This window comes from Emys orbicularis, chromosome 13, assembly GCF_028017835.1.
Source record: "Emys orbicularis isolate rEmyOrb1 chromosome 13, rEmyOrb1.hap1, whole genome shotgun sequence".
In the NCBI taxonomy this organism is placed as follows: Eukaryota; Metazoa; Chordata; order Testudines; family Emydidae; genus Emys; species Emys orbicularis.
The window spans coordinates 49,888,037-49,908,493 of NC_088695.1; the positions used below are offsets into that span (position 1 = coordinate 49,888,037).

Below are 20,457 nucleotides of genomic sequence, written 5' to 3' on the forward strand. Positions count from 1 at the left end.
TGGGAATGGGGCTGCAGCTCCTGCGGGGGAAGGGGGGATGCAGACAGGAGTAATGGGGCTGAGACTGGGGGTGGGTCTGGGGCCGGGAGCAGGGCGTGGGACTAGGTGCGGAGCCATGGTCAGGGGAAGGGTCTGGCGTGGGGCTGGGAGCTGGGGGCATAGCTAAGGGCCGGAGCAGAGCTGGGAGCAGAGCGGGGCTTGGGTGGCGCTCCCTCCCTATCCCCAGTGGGGGCTGGCCTGGGCCCCACCGCACCCCCCTGAATAGTTTGGGGACCTCTGCTCTATACCCATCTCACAGGGGCCCAGGGCACAAGTTTCTTTTCCATCTTGCCATTGTATGGAGAACAACCATGCATCCACCAACCCTAATGCACTGATAGACATCTAGGGCCTGATTTCCCCCCCCCCCCCCACTGCCCTGCCCCAGTCTCATTTATGCCTGTCCACAGTGGGTGTAACAGGGTCACCAAGTCAGAACAGAGAATCTGTATCCACTTGCATAAACGGTGAGGCAAGGTGCACGACTGTGGAGAATCAGGCCCCTGAAATAGAGGGGGAGAGCGAGCAGCTGGTGCAAATCCATGTCGTTCCATTAAAATAACATAGGCAATCTTCACTGACGTCAGTGGAGCGACGCTGACTTAGACCAGCTGGGGATCTGGCCCATTGACGCTAATGGAGCAGTGCCGATTTTCACCAGCTGGAAGATCTGGCCCAGGATGGATAAAACGTTGGGTTTTTTACATTTAAACCTGTCCCTCAAGCACGTTTCAAAGCACAGCGCTGAGGGACTCGCTAGCTCAGCAGCCCTGTGCTGCCTGGGAGTTCGGGTGGGAGGGGTCTGGCTTTGGGAGCAGCTGCCCTGACAGCATTTTGCTCCAGCCTCCCTGAGAGCTGTTAATGCAGCATTACTGTGTGTCTAGGTGCCCCCGAACACAGGAAAATCTGGGGCTTGAATCGTTTAGAAATAGTTGTGCTCAAAGTTTTACTGTTAAAAATCTTGAATTACAAAAAATGATTTTGTGAAGCCCCCAGACAAGAGCCCCACTGGCAGTTCTGAGCTTGCTCCATGCGTGTCATTTCTACATGCATTTCAGATTGACTCCTATGAGAAGCTCTACGAGGAAGTGTCCAAGTTTGAGAACACCAAGGTGTTCAATGGCTGGCTGCAGAGCGACTGCCGTCCATTCAAGCAAGCACTTTTAAATATTATCAAGCGCTGGAGCCTCATGTTTAAGCAGCATCTCATTGACCACGTCACTACCAGGTAAAACAAGAGAGTGGTTCTCCAAAGCAAATCTTGCCTGACACACACGGGATGGGAACTAGGGGTTAAGATTAACCTTGGAGGCAAGGATTTTGTAGCTGTGCCAATGACTGTCATACATGGAGACCAAGACTAAGGTCAGTCCTGGACTAGGAAAATGGGGTGTGTTTTAAACATAGTGGCCAAGAAATTCAAAGTAACATGATATGAAATGATATCGCTTTGCACCCAGCGTAGACCAGAGTAGGTCATGTTTAACGAGGTGCTAGCGGGTTGTGCTCAGACCTGAAGGCCAGTGGAATGGCTCCATTTACACACACTGAGGATCTGAGACGCCAGTTTTTGTTCTCCTTGGAGAATTGCCCCGGGTAGCCCCACTCCTGGGGCCCCTGGAAAGGGTGTAGCCCCGCTGGATGCTGCTCCCCTGGCCAGAGCCCCATAAGCCAGGGCTGTGGATACATTTGGGCTGATATCTCAGGGAGCCACGGTGACTGTCAGAAGCAACCAGGCTTTGGATTTGTCTTGATCCTTTTAACTGGCTGTTCAGAGAGGCTCCCACTGGCTTCTTTTCTTTTAGTCTCCAGGAGCTAGCAGCTTTCATGAAAGACGCAAATGCGGGCTTGACTAAACCTTTGAAAGAAGGAGATTATAATGGGCTGGTGGAGGTGATGGGACACTTGATGAGAGTCAAAGATAGACAGACAGCTACAGACCACATGTTTGAGCCCTTAAAGCAAACAATCGAACTGCTAAAGACTTACGGAGAAGAGATGCCGGAAGAAATTCATATGCAGCTGCATGTAGGTTATTTAATGCTGTTAGCTTAGCTTTGGGGTATTTTTAATAATGAAATCTGATGAATTTGCTTCTTTGTAGTAGGCTGAGATCCAAACTCACCTTTAATCATTTTTATTGCACACTCAGGTGCAAAGAGGTTCTAACTCTTTATAGAAAATGACTGAAATCAATCACTGCATTACTAATGCCATCTGTTACTGTGCTGCAAAAATAAGTATCTGTTATAAAAGAGAGCAGGAAACATTTTCTCTGAGATGGTCACTCTTTACTTGTTACCAGAAGGACCATAGGAATGGCCTTGCTGGATCTTCCAAGGGTCTGTCTAGACTTCTCTGACAGTGGCTGGTACCACATGCTTCAGAGGGCATTACAGTATTCAGGGAGGGATCCCATTGGGTTAGACAAGGGCGTTTGAGGAGTCTGTCCTCTCTTCTCTTCCATTCTATCAGACTTTTGACATGGTTTTTTGTTTTCAACATTGCTCCTCACTGAGAAGAGATGCTCACGGAGCTGCCCGCAGTCACACCCAAATCATTGTCCTGAATGATTTGAGTTAATTTAGAACCCACTGTCAAGGTGCCTGCAGTGACTCAGGAGTGTGAATACCAACCTCAGGGCAGATTGTTGAGAACCAGGGCACAAATCCCCCAATTGGTGGTGAGTTCTAGACTTAGATTTCACCAACCAATTATTAAATGTAAAATCCTCAGGCACCAAGGAGTCTGACAGTCCCCTGGGATAAACTCCAATCTGTCTCGCCACCAAGGTGAGCTTGCCTTTGCACACCGCCACTGTGTATGCAAAGTTTGAATAATTCCGTTCCACATGTTTGTCAACAGTGAGTTTGCTTTGCCCTTGTGCTGCCCATTCACCTAGCTTTGCCCAGTCCCTTTGACGTTCCTCCCAGGTTTGTGTTCTTTAGTCTTGACTAACCTAAATAATGTTGTTATCTGCAAATGTTGCCCTGCCTGTTCGCTGCCCACATATTCTCCTTCGTAAGGAACTTCAGGATGTATTTGGGTTCATCTTTGCCAGAAAAAGCATAAGCGTCTGTTACCTCTCTCAGGTGAAATGGGTTTTGGTGTTGATTCTACTTTTGCTTGCTGTAGGATCTGCCGGAGCAATGGAACAACACCAAGAAGTTATCTTTCCAGGTGAAACAGAATGTGGCTCCTCTGCAGGCCACTGAGGTCGCAATCCTTCGGAGGAAGTGTCAGCAGTTTGAGGTACTGTTACTGTGGGATGCTGGATGTTTCGCTGTAATGGGCTGAGTGGATTGGCCTCAGCTTCTCATCTAGGCTAGGATTCGTGTGAACCTACATTAACGCTGGGCAGACATTTTCGACTCAGGTACCTGTCCCTGAGACTCTACGCACTTCACAAAGCTTAAAAGCTACAACCTCAACACAAGACAGTAATGGAAATAACCACTAAGCAATCAGGCAATGAACTGCCCATATCTGAACCACCAGACTAGTCCTGGTCACCCCACATCAGCCAACCGAGTAACATCCCTCCCCATGTGCCAGGAGTGAATCCAGGCCCTGTCAGAATGGGTGGGGAAGTGTTCCCCGGTCAAGGCCTCTCGTGGAGCGCCCCAGGCTACTAGCCCTGACCCTGCTGAATGCAAGAGGGCTGTAGCGCAGTATCCCCACCCTGATCACAACTGTGGAGTGCATAGGGAAGGAGAGGGGCTTTGAAGGCAATACGGTCCCCAGCCATGCAGGGCTTTATAGGCTAATCCCTTCCACTCCAGCAGGGAGCTGACAGATGCCAGGGCAGATCCCAGAGCAGCAGTGTTACTGGCTCTTTGTCTGCAACTCTGCCCAACAAGCAAGCAGCCATGTCCTGCACTAAGTGGTTTCCCAGCGGTTTTAAAGTATTGCCCCATGAAGAGCATGTTGGACTCATCTGTCCTGGAGATGACAGCATGGCTTGGATGCCTGTAGCCAAAAGAAAACGCACACGCTTGGAAACCAGCATATATGGGAAACCAGTGCTCTTGGTCACACCAGCTGCCTGGTCGTTCAAGCGTTGTGAGTCTGCTAGTAAACAGTGGATGCACTTCATTGTCCAGGACAGCAGCTGGAACCCAGCTCCAAACATGCCGAATTGGCTCAGTCTGAAGTGGGTCTTGCCTCGGCCAGCTAGCCCTCCTCCCCCCCCGGGCCTCTAACTGCTGAATGTGCCTACCCCCGCCTGCGTGTGACGCTCTCTGTCTCTGCTTCCTTGCAGATTAAACAACACGAGTTCAGGGAGAAATTTCGAGAAGATGCTCCCTTTTCTTTTACTGACCCAGATCCATATCGGTCCTTAAACACGGTAATTGGCTGAGATGGGAGGGCGTTTGGGGCAGATCCTCTCTCCACCTGCCTCGCATGGGCTGTGGCTGCCGCAGAACGGACACAGTTCTCTTGCACAGATGGCCAGCACGGTTCCAGGAGTCTGCGCCGCTCCTCTGCTCTGATTAGAGTTTGTGACCGAGGCCTAGGGAAGGGGGAGGGGCTTGGCTGTGGAGATCCACCCCTAGTGCATTCCTGCATAAGGGAGATGTTTCCTGAACACTGGCTACTCCACCAGGGGCTGGACTTGATGACTTCTCAAGGTCCCTTCCAGTCCTACATTTCTGTGAGTCTGGACTACATGTGCAGGATGAGGGTTCCTCTCGCTTAGACTCCCCACCCTACAGGCTTGGGCCATGCACAGAGAGAGCACTTGGCCCTTTATGTATGTTGTGGCCAGTGAGTTATTCTATAAAGGTGGAGATGTTCCATTTCTCTTAACGCACGGTGAGGCCGCACCAGCACCTCGCTGCCGGCTCAGTCCTTTTCTTTTCCTGGTTCTAGCAACAAAAGAGTATCACTGCCATGGAGAGTGAAATGGAAGCCCTGTCCAAATCAGCTGGGTTGTTTGAGGTGTCAGTCCCAGATTATAAACAACTCAAAGCATGCCATAAAGAAGTACGTTTACTCAAAGAGCTCTGGGATATGATTGTCTTGGTAAGTGTTTGACTTTGGAATGTATCTGAAGTGCTGAGACATTGCTACTTGCCAGGCTAATTAGGATCACTTCACTGTTCCCCTTAAGAGACTGTCTTTATCTTTGTGTTTGCAGTGCCTAGCATGCTGGGGCTGTGACCCCAGTCGGGGATGCTATGCACTACCCTCAGAGAAACAATACATATTAATACTAACGGCACCTGTCTGGTGATCTCACCTGCTCCGGGGAGATTGCTCACTGTTTCAGACAAGAGAATGTGTTTGCAGGAAGCTCAGAATAAGGGAAAGAAACTCGTTGCTGGCTTTTTAAACTGAACCCCATGGACTTGTGACCTGCAAACAGAAAGCAAGAGATGTCTTAACAGGCTGGGGCTGGCACTCAGAATACTGAAGTTGCTATTTTTTAAATGACTGTGTGTGAAAAGCAAACACTCTGTGTGCTAGTGTGGTTAAAAATCACAATGGCTATAGGTGGCAACATCCCCTTTCCAAGGCCTCGTGTGGGGCTAGATGTTGGCAGTTTCATGGCCGGGCAGAATGACCAAAAAGGGAAAATTTGCCAGAGGCTCTTGTTTGCGCACAAATTACTCTCAGCCAGCAGAGGTTTTATTGTGGGAATACTGCTGTAATCCGGAGTGGCACCAACCTGGCAGGAGTCTCCAGCAAGATAGTACAAGCAGCAAATTCAAAATATATGTAACCCTGCTGGCAGCGGGGATTAAACCTGGGACCTCTTGAGCTTAATACGTGAGCTGAAAGACAGATGTCACTTAGCCAGCTCTGTAGCAGGCTCATCAATCTCTAGCTGGCCTAGCCATCATGGGGGGGGGTCAGGGAGACAGAGTTCCACACTGAGCAGCCATGGGTTACATACACAAAACCAAACTACAAACCAAAGCGGGACGCTCCTGTAGTTCCCCAGACAATTGTGTTGTTGGAAGATGAAAATGAGGAAGCCCTGTTAACCAGGTTTCTCAGCAGTCTACTGGAGAGGTAGTAGGCCATCTGCCAGTCATGTCACCACAGACTGTACCAGCTCAGCCCTTGCAACAAGGAGAAACATAGGGGAACACGAATGTGTGCTCTGCAGTGCTGTGTTGGAGTGAAAGCAACATTAAAGTCTTTTGGAAACAGGAGTAAGAATTGTGAAAGTGGAACAATAATACACTTAGGATGAATAAGTGATAGAAAATATTGATCTGCATGTTTGTTAACAGTATGGCATGTGGAACTGCTTTCCCAATTCAGGTTAATGCAAGCATCGATGACTGGAAGACCACCAAATGGAAAGAGATTAATGTGGAGCAGATGGATATTGATTCTAAAAAGTTTGCTAAAGATGTGAGAAGTCTGGATAAAGAAATGAGGCCCTGGGATGCATTCACAGGATTGGATAACACAGTGAAAAACATGATAACCTCCCTCCGAGCTGTGAGTGACCTTCAGAATCCTGCTATTAGAGAACGTCATTGGCATGAGCTCATGCAAGCGACCAAGGTAAGCTGAGCAGGTTTCAAAAATGTATTGACAAGTAAATGCCATCATTCCCCAATCCTGGGAAGGGGGAACAGTTTCAAAAGAACCTAAATGACATAGGTGCCTAAGTCACACTTTCGAAAGTAACTTTAGTCATGAAGTGCCTCCTTCTCTTTTGAAAATGCAACTTCGGCTCCTAGGTAACATTTTTGAAAGCATCTAAATTACTTCAGACCTTTAATATCATTCCTTTCATACTGAAATGATCTGTCACATGATTTACTATTGCTGGATGGCCACTTCTAGCAAGTATCCAAACATATCAAACCTGGACACTCATCAAAACACAGAATAAACAAAAATTAAACAAAGCATGATGATTGTATCTACTGAACTGTGAATCACTGTAGAGAATTTTGACTGTGTCAAAAGCCTTACTAAAAATCAAGATATATCACATCTACATCTTTCCCCCTATCCATTAGGCCAGTAACCCTGTCAAAGAAAGAAATTTGGTTGGTTTGGCATGATTTGTCCTTGGCAAATCCATGTTGGCTATTACTTATAGCCCTATTATCCACCAAGTGCTTACAAACTGATTGTTTAATAATTTATTCCAGTATCTTTCTAGGTATTTAAGTTAGACTGGCTGGTCTATAGTTCCTCAGGTCCTCTTTGATCCCCTTTGTAAAGATAGGTGCTTTGTTTGCCCTTCTCCAGTCCTCTGGGACCTCATCCATCCTCCAGGAGTTCTCAAGACTAATCACTAACAGTTCCAAAATTTAGTTCCTGAAGTACACTAAGGTGAATTTCATCAGGCCCTGCCAATTTGAATACATCTAACTTATCTAAATATTCTTTAAGCTGTTCTTTCCATATTTTGGCTTGTGTTCCTTCTCCCTTATTAATATTAATTGAGATACATATCTCATCACCATTAACATTTTTAGTGAAAACAGAAGCAAAATAGGCATTAAACACTGAGGGACCCGCCGCCGAATTGCCACCGAAGACCCGGACCCCTTTCCATTGGCCGCCCCAAGCACCTGCTTTCTGCGCTGGTGCCTGGAGCTGGCCCTGGGTGTGTGTGTGTGTGTGTGAGAGAGAGAGAGAGAAATTAATCTTAACAAGCTAATGAACTGCAGAAATAATATTTACCAGGTGACTGTCCATAAGTATTTGTTTGAAATCTTAGAGACAAAGACAGCCTTTAAGTATTGTGTGAGACAGCTAGTGTGGGAGAAAATATTAGATGTGTCACCCGTGAAGAGTATTGCTGACTATGTCCATTCTGCACCAGGTGAACTTTATAATGTCAGACAAGACAACCCTCGCTGACTTGCTGCAGCTGAATCTACACAATTTTGAGGATGAAGTTCGCAGTATTGTAGACAAGGCTGTGAAAGAGTCAGGAATGGAGAAGGTACCGTCTGTGCCTTCCGTTCAATTTCTACCACATCGTTCCTAAAAATAGCCTTTCACTCTGATGTAGCACAGTTAGAGGCTATAACTTTCAGTTTTTCACTCTTATGAAAAGGCTGAAGGTTAATGCATAGATTCTCACCCTTCCATGAAGTGCTTCTGTGCTGAGGCACACATTTTAAGTTCTAGGACTTTTCTTTCCTGAAATGTTGTTTATTTTCTGTACATTTTGAAAGCTTTTGTGTTCAGAGCATTTCTGGATATCTTTTTATTCAAAGGTATTGAAAGCCCTGGATAGTACGTGGTCAACCATGCAGTTTGAACATGAACCCCATGCTAGAACTGGTACCATGCTGCTCAAATCTGATGAATTACTCGTAGAGACCTTGGAGGATAACCAAGTGCAACTTCAGAACCTGATGACTTCCAAGTATCTAGCTCACTTTCTTCAGGAGGTGTCAGGCTGGCAACAGAAATTATCTACTGCTGACTCTGTTATTAGTATCTGGTTTGAAGTGCAGAGAACTTGGAGCCATCTGGAGAGCATCTTCATTGGTTCTGAAGACATCCGGAATCAGTTGCCAGAAGATTCTAAACGTTTTGATTCTATCGATAGAGATTTTAAAGTGAGCAAGTCTGTGTCATCCCTCCCCCACAACAATTCTAGCCTGAAGGACGAATTTAAATGTAATGTGTCACAGATCATCTTTTCTTCTTGCAGGAATTAATGGCTGAAGCAGTAAAAACCCCTAATGTAGTTGAAGCAACAAATAAACCAGGCCTTTATGAGAAGTTAGAGGCCTTACAGAAAAGGTTAGGATGATGCCATATTTTGGGAGAAACATTTGGTCAATTTTAAAAACATCCAGATAAATTCTAGCTGCTGGGAGTGAATGCTTTTCTGGATTGGTAATGGGGACTAATAGCCTCACTCCCCTAGATCACTAGGCCAAATTTACCCCAGATCAGTAGTGACTCTCAGTTTTAGTCTAATGGCCATTCAGTAGTTTGTGAAATCAGAGACTAGACTCAGTCCAGTTCCTGTGTTGGACATGTGTCCAATTGAAAAAGCAACCATCACAAATGGCCAGATTGTTGGGATCTCAGTAAAGAGGCTAATGATGAAATGGTCATTAAGGCTGAATTATACTAGCTATATTTTCAAAGTGCTGATTCTATTGCTGCCCTCTGACCCCTAGGCTCTGTAGAGAAGGTTTGAGGCATATTGGTGAAGTCAGATGGGGAAATTGCCACTGCCTATTCTAAGGCTAAATGAAGGCTTTTGTTCCACTGCAGTCAACAAAGCATGATCACATCACAACCTTTACTTTGCAAAGAATAAAATTACTGCACCTTTCCCTTTCTCTGCGTTAGCTTGGCACTTTGTGAAAAGGCTTTGGCTGAATATCTAGAGACAAAAAGGTTGGCTTTTCCCAGGTTCTACTTTGTTTCATCTGCAGACCTGCTGGATATTTTATCAAATGGAAATGACCCTGTTGAGGTAGGATTTAAATTTAATGGATAGTCCTTTGTTTCTTACATGAAATCTTTAGAATGTAATTATAATGTCTTTAATCTGAAAGGATTAAAAACGCTGAACCAAATTTATAACTAGGCTTGGAAGGAGTAGATTTTTTTATTGGTAAATGTTGGTAAACATCAATTTCACTGCACGCACACACCCAACTAAAAAATATTTCCATCAATAAAATTGAAATTTACGGAGAGGCAAAGTAAGAAAAATTCTGCGTGAGAATTTATTAGAGATTGATTTAAGGATATTGACTTTGTATATTTTGACGCATGATGTTGACAGTTTGTGTCTTAATGGTTGTAAAGCTTTAACTTTTTGAATCTGTGTCTACTGTCTTTAAATAATTATTGTCTGAAGCCCCCAATAGTTTCCTGCACCTGTGAAAATTTAAATTGACAAAAATAGAAAAAAATGCTTTAAAATCAATATCCATATTATCCATCAAAATTTATTTAAAAAATCAAATTCTGCCAAGCCTGGTTATAACAGTGTGTCAGAGATGCAAGATTATAAAGAAAAGTATGAAAAGTTAATCAAAACTGTAAAATATTTCTGTGCACTGACAGCAATTCCTGATTTATCCTTGTGCTGCTTTACTCTAAGGTATGCCGCCACTTGTCTAAACTGTTTGATAGCATGGCCAAGCTGAAGTTCAAAATGGATCCAGACAACAAGCCTTTGAAGATTGGCTTGGGAATGTACAGTAAGGAGGATGAGTATGTGGATTTTGATAAGGAATGTGACTGTTCCGGGCAGGTTAGTGGAGTTATTTAAAATTACATTTTAAACATGCAGGTTGAATTGCACTAATACAAGAATAAAGTGGTTTATGTGTCTAAGCCTGAATTCTCCTTGCTGCTGTCAGCTGGGACCTTAACTAGTTAATCAACTGGGAGTCTATTTCCTCTGTCTTTTGTTCATCTGAGTGAGACCATGCTTCATCAGTTAGACTTGGAAACATCCCATTTGAGGCAATCCACATAGCCTCTTTCATGCGGAATATCTCAAAGTCAAGGGAAAAGCCCCCTGAAAAGACCATCCAGCTTCTTGGTTTACACACACACACACACACACACACACACACACACACACACACACACACACACACACACACACACACAGGTTCCATTGTCTTTGAGATGGCAGCCTAGGGAGGGAATTCTAAAAACACCTGGGGAAAGGCAGTGGGGGAGCTAATTGACACCTACATGCACTCCAGAAACCTGCAGCAAGAGACAGGGTAGAAGAGCCTAAGTTGTCTGCCCCTGTTTTGTTTCCTCCAAAGCATCACAGACAGAGGCCTCTCTGCAGGGAAGCACTTCAGAGGAATGCTGTATGCAGGCCGGGGGGTGGGCCACAGCTTTGTCCCTTCCCCATCAGTGGCCTGTGAGCACAGTGCCACAGACAGCCTATTCCTATCTGTGCAGGGACAGGTCTTGGACGGAACTGTGTACATATAGCCCAGCACTTGTTTGGGGGCCCGTTATTCTAGGTGCCAACCAGAATCTGACCCCCAAGAGTTTAAAAGCAGCCCTGATTTCTGGTACAGAAAGTCATGTGACTGATAGATGCCAGGATCTTTGTAAGGTACATCCTGTTAAGAGAACAACTGCAGTTAAACACCATAGCCCACAGTAAGATTTACAAGTCTACGTCAGCTGCCGTCAATTTAAAAACAGACAAACAAAATAGGCAAGTAATGCTGAACTATACTAGCAAGGACACTTATTAGAATGGGGCTTTGTACCTAGGTTGAGGTTTGGTTAAATCGAGTGCTCGAGAGAATGTGCTCCACATTACGCCATGAAATTCCGGAGGCTGTAGTGACTTACGAAGAAAAGCCACGAGAGCAATGGTTATTTGATTACCCAGCACAGGTATGGAACTAGTCATGTGATTAGAACATGGGGTTTATTTGATGTATTCAACATGTGCAACACACATCAAATAAATAGTCAAGCGCAACAGGAATGTCACCGTATGTGCCATAGATACTGTGTTTAACCCTGAACTCTGGAGTATCGCTTTTCTTAGCTGGATATTGAGTTGTGACAGGGGAGGTGGGCTGGTTTCTGTCCAGGGACCATGTTTGAGATCAATTCAAGTTACAGGGAAACTGGAATTATTGAGTAATGTTGAACAATTAAAGTGTTGTGGTCCCTTTTGAAATTTTGGCTTAGACTGAGACTAGCAAATGATTTAGGGTGAAATCTTGGCTCTGTTGAAATTCCCACTGGCCTTGCTGGGGCCAGAATTTCAGCCCTAGTGTTTAACACAGAAGCAAGGAAATGCAGCCAATACCCCAGGAGCTGGGGAGAACAGTTCTGAACAGGTTTAGAGGGCAAGGCATGGGACGTGTCAGTAGTTTGTCTGTCTGGGGCTCCGCGCCCTACTAGCAAGGGAGGTAGAGTGGCACCACTGTGAGCAATGGAAAGACATTTGTGCAGAATTTTCCTGGTGTGAATGAGCTAAGGGAAGCCTAGCAGGCTCACAGAGAAGCCAAGAGAGCTGAGGATTTTCTGATTTCTTAAAAGGTTTGAGTGTGCCTGGGCTGGGCTTAGGTCTAGCTTTGGACCATTTTATCTTTGATTTTGATTTTTCTAGTAAACTTTGTTTTATTTGAGACAATTGGGTCCTCTTCTGTCTGCAGTGGGAGCAGGCAGAGCTGTCCTGGAAAAAGTAAATGAATCTTGGCCTCTGAGGAGAGGCAGTGGGGGTCTGGAGAAGACCCACTGCTAGGCTTCTTGGGCAGAGGTGTGGCACAGGGACCCTTCCCTGAAGTGCTTGTCTGAGCGCTGGCCATGCCGATGCCCAGAGCATGGGAAAGACCAAAGACCACAGGCAAGAGCTGGGGCTGAGGGGCACAGGTAACAGCATTGTCATTGAACATGAAATATTCTGCCACCAACTAGTCTGTGACCCTTTTTCTATGCGGTTTATGGTAGATTGCGTTAACCTGCACTCAGATCTGGTGGACAACAGAGGTCGGCATTGCATTCTCAAGACTGGAGGAAGGTTATGAAAATGCAATTAAAGATTACAACAAAAAGCAGGTGTGTAGCCAGATATTTATGATTGCACCTGTACTGCAGCAAACTCTGTGCAGTTTCCTTAGAATAGCTTTTATTTGGCAGGAAAACTAGGCAAAATATTACATCACTTTCCTGTGTCAATCCATTCTTTTCTTTCTTAGATTAATCAGTTAAACACGCTAATTACACTACTCATTGGGAACTTAACCTCAGGAGACAGAATGAAGATCATGACAATCTGTACCATAGATGTACATGCCAGAGATGTCGTGGCAAAAATGATCCTTGCTAAGGTATAAGTTACAGGCTACGTTTTCATTGCTTTGTTCATTGGTGCTTTTGAACAAATGTTTTCCTGTAATAACTTTTATTATTTTCAAATATTTTAAAAATACTCCAAATGGAGTGGAGCAATAAAGCATGAACAAAATAGTCTTGCTTGCAAATTTAAGAGTACATGTGATCCAGTGAGGTAACAACCAAACAGGGATTCGCAGGAGACTGGGTAATGTATACATGTTCTTTAAACCTTAATGTGTTAAGGGCAGGGACCAGGGTGAGGGGTTTGTACTGTTTGGTGCCTTGTTCACATTCTGAGCACCATAATAAATAAATAACTCTAATATAATGAGGACAGCTTGGGGAATGAATCACTAGGGTGCATTTTCACTGAAAGCATTCACAGAAAAAGTAAATACATTTTCCATTGGCTCTGCAGGTGGAGAATTCTCAAGCGTTCACCTGGCAGTCCCAGCTCAGACATCGGTGGGATGAAGAAAAAAGGCATTGCTATGCTAATATATGTGATGCTCAACTTCAGTATTCCTATGAATATCTGGGTAACACCCCTCGACTGGTCATTACTCCACTTACAGACCGGTACGCAAGGTTCAGCTCCTCATACTTAACATCCGTATTTAACATCCGTGCAGTCGAGATTTGCCTTAAAACTAGACAGCAGTTGTGGGAAACAGCAGTTTGGTAGGCTGGGCAGTGGCGGGTAGGGGACTGTTGCTGGCCATTTAGACATGATGCACTTGCCTTGCATTTCAGATGCTACATCACTCTGACCCAGTCCCTTCACCTGATAATGGGGGGTGCACCTGCAGGCCCTGCTGGTACAGGGAAAACGGAGACCACTAAGGACTTGGGCCGAGCTGTAGGGATCATGGTCTATGTCTTCAACTGCTCTGAGCAAATGGATTACAAGGTAAAACTCAAATGAGTGAAAGTAATGAATGAGTTCAGTGGATAGAATCCCAGAGCCCCCTCCCCAGGCCATGTCAGGGAGCAGTCCACGAAGGGGGTGGGGGTGGGGGTGGGGGTGTTCAGAGTGCTGCTGCATTCTGCCTCTTGCTGGCTGTGAAAAGGCTCCTGAGGCTAAATTACACCGGAGGGCAAACCAGCCCCACAAAACTCCAGGACATAGGGAAAGCAAAGATGCTTTGAAGCACCCACTCAGAACCTCCACCCCCAACCTTCTCCCCTGCTTTGTGTGGAACTTGGGTGCAGCTAAGGATCCTGCCCCAAAGGCTTGTGGCTGAAGCAGTCTTGCCCAGGACACACTGATTGGCAAAGTGGTGGTGACAGGGTCAGCATGAACTCTGGTCTGCTGGGGAATGGGGGCTGGAAAACTTAGACTAAATATCAGGAAAGGCTTCCTGCCAGTGAGTGTATAAACCTTTGACAGTCAACCCAGGGGGAGCCCTCTCCCTACAGCTACCTGAAACTAGACAGCACAGACGGCTAGCCAATATATCGCAGGGACAAAGCCCAGACTGGCCAGGGGACAGATTAGCAGGTCTAAGAGCCTTGTTCCATCTGAGTTCATCATGAGGCTATTGACGGTGTTGGAACCATGGCAGGAGTGAGCCCCTCGGAGACCATCTCTCGGGGAGGGGTACAGCAAACAGAGTGCACAGCAAGCTGAATTCCAATACTTTTCCTCCCCCTCATGACAAATTCAGTGTCTTATCTTCCCAAGCAATGCACAATGTGCGCTGAGGGAAGCAATTGCTAGGAGATTGCATTCTCCTATTCATTTCTAATTGGCCCCTCCACCGTGCCTCCGAGTGTCCCCAGCATGAGCTGTGCTAGTTACTGCAATAGTTTGTGGCTTTGCAACCAAAGTCAGACATGGGAACACAGTGCCATGAGCAGCAGAGCCCTTTCCCACTGCTAATCCTGTCATTTCACACAGTCTGGCAGCTGGGGTGAGCTTCCTTTCCCACTCCAGCTGCTAGGGAAAAGCCCAGGCGTCAGGGGTACCTCTCTATGCTGTGGAGTGTCATTCACACACCTGTAGTGACTGTGGGTCCATGGGAGTTCTGGCTTTGACTTCAGTGGGAGAACACTCAGTCTGTGTGTCTCAGGCATTTTCTGGCAGGAAGCCGGGACTGGAGCATTTGTGGAGTTCCTGCATTTACAGCTATCTGGACAGCACATGCTGAAACTAGAGGAAAATCCTGGGTAGCTGCAAAGGAGTTTTCGCAAAGAAGGCAAAATTTCCCTACAGGAGGGGGATTTTTCCTCTCTATTTTTGAATGACCCTATGTTGTGTGAGGCTATCCTAGAGAAACAGTGTGTAGTGTAAATGCCAGATTAATTCCTTAGAACTGTTCTTTTTGTAATGAATACCCATGGTGCAGTCAGCCTTCTCCAATCACTTTGCTCTCTAGTCCTGTGGAAATATCTACAAAGGGTTAGCACAGACTGGAGCCTGGGGATGCTTTGATGAATTCAATCGCATTTCAGTGGAAGTTTTATCAGTGATTGCTGTGCAGGTAGGAAGTTTTCTCCAGTATCCAGCTATTCTTTATGTAAATTACTGTGATGTTGTGGTAAATACTCATCTGTCCTGATTGTGACAATTCCCTGTCTACTTAAGCCATTCAACAAATGCAAGGTGTTATGGGATACTTCGCATAAGTGAATGGAATTATAATAAAGATATAGGCCAATTTAGGCAATGTAATTGCTCTAATATTTGTGCTTAATGCATATATATATATTAGGGCTGTCAAGCAATTAAAAAAATTAAGCGCGCGATTAAAAAAATTAAGTGCTGTTAAACAATAATAGAATACCATTTATTTAAATATTTTTGGATGTTTTCTACATTTTCAAATATATTGATTTCATTTACAACACTGAATACAAAGTGTACAGTGCTCACTTTATTTTTGATTACAAATATTTGCACTGTAAAAAACAAAAGAAATAGTATTTTTCAATTCACCTAATACAAGTACTGTAGTGCAATCTCTTTATCATGAAAGTCAGTGTGCTCCCTGAGAGATCGATTCCATCCCCGACTCAGGCTGAGTAGCACCTTGCTACACAAAATCAATGGGACCACACAGGCAGGGCCAGATGCTGAGTCCCACCCTCAGAATAAGGAGCAGTTACTCACCAAATAGACCTATTGAAGTCAATGGGACTACTTGGGAGTAATTCCTAGCGAATGTGAGTACAGGAAGTCACGGTCTAGCTCAGAGTAAGGGGGACTGCACCCAATAAGCCCTTCCATTAGTACTTGTCTTAAAGGGTTTTTAGAGTGCACAGGGCAGTGCTGCTTGGTTGCTTAAGATACACACTGTAATTCACTACATTGTTGATACTGAATCTTCCTCTTACTTGTGTAGGTAAAATGTGTGCAAGATGCAATTCGTGCCAAAAAGAAAACATTTAATTTCCTTGGAGAGATAATCGCTCTTATACCAACAGTTGGACTATTCATTACAATGAACCCCGGCTATGCAGGCCGGACTGAATTGCCTGAAAATCTAAAGGCTTTATTCAGGTATTTGTGTGTGGATGACTCTCATCAGAACCTGGTTGTTAATTGACAGTATGCTGAGTATACACTCTGATTTGCCACCGTGCTGTACCAAGGGCTCTTTTACTTTTATTAGAGTAAGAGAGACTGTGTGTGTGCAAACGCATAATGTATATAATATAATGAAGACTCTATACTGAAAATCCAAACACACAAAATTCCATCATCTTATAGCTCAGCTCTGTGCATATGTATGTCAGAGACGGGGACGCGGAGAATGTACGTGGGCAAAGGCTAATTTTCGCAAAATTTGACATGGAACTTTGTTCACCTTGTTTCCTTTAGACCCTGTGCTATGGTTGTCCCAGATTTTGAGCTTATCTGTGAAATCATGCTTGTTGCAGAAGGTTTTCTTGATGCCAGACTTCTTGCTAGAAAGTTTATTACTCTCTATACACTATGCAAAGAGCTACTTTCTAAGCAGGTAATTTAATATTAGTCCATGGTTCTTTGAGCAGGAAGAGTTTATCTATTTTAAAATCTGACATACATATATTTTAAAAAATCACAAGTTATTAGTAGCAACTTGGCCTATATTTTTCCAAGCATTTTAAGCTACATTGCTGGAAAATTCCACTCAGACACTGATGTGACTTCTGACAGACTCAGCCTGCCTGCGGCATGGACAGGCAGCAGGAAAATGAAGAGATGCAGCACAGTGCTTACTAGTAGAATAAAGCCTGTACAGATGATTCCATCCTCACATTGTTCATGTCAATTGACTTAAAAGCTAATGGAAATCTGCTTCCAGGGAAGCAAAACACACTACTCAGCCAAAGGTTGCTAGGGTTTCGTTCATTCTTTTGTTGAACGGCGTTTCCCCTGCAAATACACACACTTAATGGCATTTCTTCTGGGTGCTGTGGAGACTTTTTGGAGTTTAGGTTTTTTGGGACGGTGTTGTGGTTTTTCTGGTTCTTTTATTTAAAACCATTTTATTTCACCCAAATGCAATGTAAGGCTTTGCTCACTGTTTGCCAGGATCATTATGACTGGGGCTTGAGAGCGATTAAGTCTGTGCTGGTGGTAGCAGGCTCCTTGAAGAGAGGCGACCCTGGCCGTCCGGAGGATCAAGTCCTAATGAGAGCTTTACGAGACTTCAACATCCCCAAGATTGTGACGGATGACTTGCCGGTGTTCATGGGACTAATTGGAGACCTTTTCCCAGCACTGGACGTACCTAGAAAACGGGATCTGAACTTTGAAAAGGTGAATGCACAGGCACGGGCCTTGCTGACCTCTGGTATTCAGATTAGTTGTGGGAGGTGGCTCTTGGGTCTCCTATTTTTTCCTATCATAGGGCAACACCCACCTGGCATGTCCTCCTGCAGCAGGTTGCGGCACAACAAACCTGTCTGCCTCAGTTTCCCCTTCAGAGTCCCCAGAAATAGCCCTTAAAGGCTTTCCAATTATATATAGTCCTTACAGGGTTAATTTATTACACATGTCCCATACACATAAATCCTAACAAAAGTCCCTCAACCATAATCCAGAATTCCCCAGCACAGTCCAAACAGTATATGCAACCCACCATGTCCCGCCCCGGTGTGTCTCACCACACCTAGCTCTCCAGTCCAGCCCCAGTGTCTCTCCCCATGCCTCACTCCCAGCCTTCCGCCCTCTCTGGGCCTCCAGCTTCAGCTCTCAAGGCATCTCTCAGCCTTCAGCCCTCTCCAGTCCGGCCAGCGGGCTAGCCCCTCCACCAGCTTCCTAGCCCTCTGCCATTTTCAGCCTTATGGCACTTGCTCTCTAGACAGGATAGTCAGCAAACTAGCCCTGTGCTGGCCTCCTAGACAGTTCCTCCATCTTCCCAGGGAGGGCCTGCAGAGTCTCTCTCTCTCGCCGGCCTCTTTCCGCACTGATGCGCCTGTCCTGTGTCCAGGCTCTCCCACATTTATATGGCCCAGGTGCCTTCTTTTAAACCCAACTGCAGTGAGCTGGTGAGTCACAGGCCTTGCTCTCTCTCAAAGGGCCAATGTCACCCTGTGATATCCCCCCTTTAACTTGCACCTCCCCACCCTCAAAGGCTGGTTCTTCCCAAGGACGTAGTGGCTGTGATCTGTATAGTGACTCTGTTCTGTGCAGTGGCTCAGGACAAGCTCTCCTCTCTTTTCTGAACGTCATAGATTATTAAGCAGTCCATCCTTGAGCTCAAGCTGCAGGCAGAAGAGAGCTTTGTGCTGAAGGTGGTGCAGCTTGAGGAGCTACTCCAAGTGAGACACTCGGTGTTTGTCATTGGCAACGCAGGCAGTGGCAAGTCCCAGGTACAGGGCAGCGGGGAGAGGGGGGCAGACTAAATGGGCAAAGATTTCTTGCGGCAGCTTTTTCCAAACTCTACGAGCTAGTGAGCCCTTCTCTGATTAAAATACATTTCCTAGTTTCCTCACTCCTCCCACCTCAGATGTCTAATGCTGACCGGGAGCAGGCAAAACCTTGGAACTATGAGCAAGCCTAATTATGACATTTCAAAAAGCAAAGTGTAATGGTAAAGGAAGTGCCACTTCTACACAGCGTCCTCCTTCCCTGTGGGCACCAGGTCTGTGCTGCTGGTAGAAGTAGTGGGAGCCGTGATCACAACCACGTGGCCAGTGCATTACGCATGGGCAGGAAATTCATGTTCCTCCCCTGGCACCTAGGGATCCAAACCCACTACGTCAATCAGAGTCTTTCCACTGATTTCAATGGGTTTGGAATGAGGCCTTTTGAGAGGACAGTAGGTGCCCGGCTTGTTAGCAGGGGAGGCGAAGAGTGGAGGAGTGTCGGCAAGGGGAGATTGCTGATCATTCAGGAAGGCCTGCGTTTCAGTTCTTCATTAAAAGAGTGGAGCTGGCACTTTCACTTCTGAGAGCCAGTTCATTTCAGAGTGAAGAGAGCGCAGTGTGCTCTAGGGTGGGAGATTGCCTGCTCTGAAGGAAATGTCCATCATCTTGTTCAGCAGTAGTTCCAGCTGCTGCTGTTCACTGGCTTTCGGCCATTCGGAGGGGCCTAGACATCTTCAGTGGTTCCAGGGCCTCCATTTGTGACATAGGGCCATAGCCTATCAGATAAGGGGGAAGACTACCACTCTCTTCTGTGGCTTTCATTGCTTGGTCCCGAGAGACCATGTCAAAGGATGTAGATGCCTTCTTTAGAGAACCGCAGTCCTGTATGAGCATGTCCATCTTTCCTTGCAGGTACTGAAATCCCTGAATAAGACTTACCAAACCTTGAAAAAAAGGCCCGTTGCTGTGGACCTTGACCCTAAAGCTGTAACCTGTGATGAGCTATTTGGAGTTATTCATCCAGCTACTAGAGAATGGAAAGATGGTAAGAAATCGACCGTCTCCCAATCAATGCACTCTAATAGTGTTTAAGTAGCTGCATTTACTGTAAATTATACTGAATGAAAATGTTGGCATTTCAAAAACCTCAGCAAGCAGTTCATTCATAACACATAAACCTTTTAAAAATGACTGTAGAAATGGGAAGATCTTTTCTTTGGCTTCTCCCTAGAATTAGAAGGGAAATTTTTTAGCAAGGCTGGCAGGTTTATTGAGGAAATATTGTGGCTGCTTCTTGACCACCTCCTCCTGAACAATTTAGCTTAAATGAAGAAACCAAGTACTAGAAAGAAAAAACAAGCAAAGACACTGTTTGTGTTGGGCAGGTCTGTTTTCTACAACGATGCGAGACCTGGCTAACATCACTCACCTTGGTCCCAAATGGATCATTCTCGATGGAGATATAGATCCCATGTGGATTGAATCTCTGAATACTGTCATGGATGATAATAAGGTCAGTACTGAGATGCTGTTGGAGTTAAAAATCAGAGAACTTCACTTGAGGATGATTTTAAATTAACCAGCTCATGTGTATTTCTGCTCCTGCGGAACGACGTGGTTTTTTCTGTCTTGGTTGTCTTCATCTTAGGTGCTCACCTTAGCGAGCAATGAGCGAATCCCACTAAATCCCACCATGAGACTCCTCTTTGAGATCAGCCACCTGAGGACGGCAACGCCAGCAACAGTGTCCAGGGCTGGAATTCTCTACATCAACCCTGCAGATCTGGGCTGGAACCCGTGAGTTCTGTTTCACATTCCCCTCTTTGAAGT

The 20,457-nt window shown here is 45.5% G+C and overlaps 1 protein-coding gene across 1 annotated transcript in view; it reads left to right on the forward strand.

Moving 5' to 3' along the window:
* The window catches only part of DNAH17 (dynein axonemal heavy chain 17), an 83,505-nt gene that overhangs the window by 16,196 nt on the left and 46,852 nt on the right, over positions 1-20,457 (forward strand). Inside the window, exons 20-43 of the mRNA XM_065415337.1 lie at positions 1,098-1,267; positions 1,845-2,067; positions 3,175-3,291; positions 4,301-4,387; positions 4,912-5,064; positions 6,313-6,561; positions 7,841-7,963; positions 8,241-8,588; positions 8,684-8,775; positions 9,337-9,463; positions 10,100-10,252; positions 11,248-11,373; positions 12,442-12,549; positions 12,690-12,821; positions 13,247-13,407; positions 13,582-13,738; positions 15,207-15,311; positions 16,173-16,330; positions 16,652-16,790; positions 17,348-17,575; positions 18,493-18,630; positions 19,540-19,672; positions 20,013-20,140; positions 20,276-20,424. Of these exons, the coding sequence (XP_065271409.1) occupies positions 1,098-1,267; positions 1,845-2,067; positions 3,175-3,291; positions 4,301-4,387; positions 4,912-5,064; positions 6,313-6,561; positions 7,841-7,963; positions 8,241-8,588; positions 8,684-8,775; positions 9,337-9,463; positions 10,100-10,252; positions 11,248-11,373; positions 12,442-12,549; positions 12,690-12,821; positions 13,247-13,407; positions 13,582-13,738; positions 15,207-15,311; positions 16,173-16,330; positions 16,652-16,790; positions 17,348-17,575; positions 18,493-18,630; positions 19,540-19,672; positions 20,013-20,140; positions 20,276-20,424 (3,704 nt within the window). The remainder of the gene's footprint in view (positions 1-1,097; positions 1,268-1,844; positions 2,068-3,174; positions 3,292-4,300; positions 4,388-4,911; positions 5,065-6,312; positions 6,562-7,840; positions 7,964-8,240; positions 8,589-8,683; positions 8,776-9,336; positions 9,464-10,099; positions 10,253-11,247; positions 11,374-12,441; positions 12,550-12,689; positions 12,822-13,246; positions 13,408-13,581; positions 13,739-15,206; positions 15,312-16,172; positions 16,331-16,651; positions 16,791-17,347; positions 17,576-18,492; positions 18,631-19,539; positions 19,673-20,012; positions 20,141-20,275; positions 20,425-20,457) is intronic.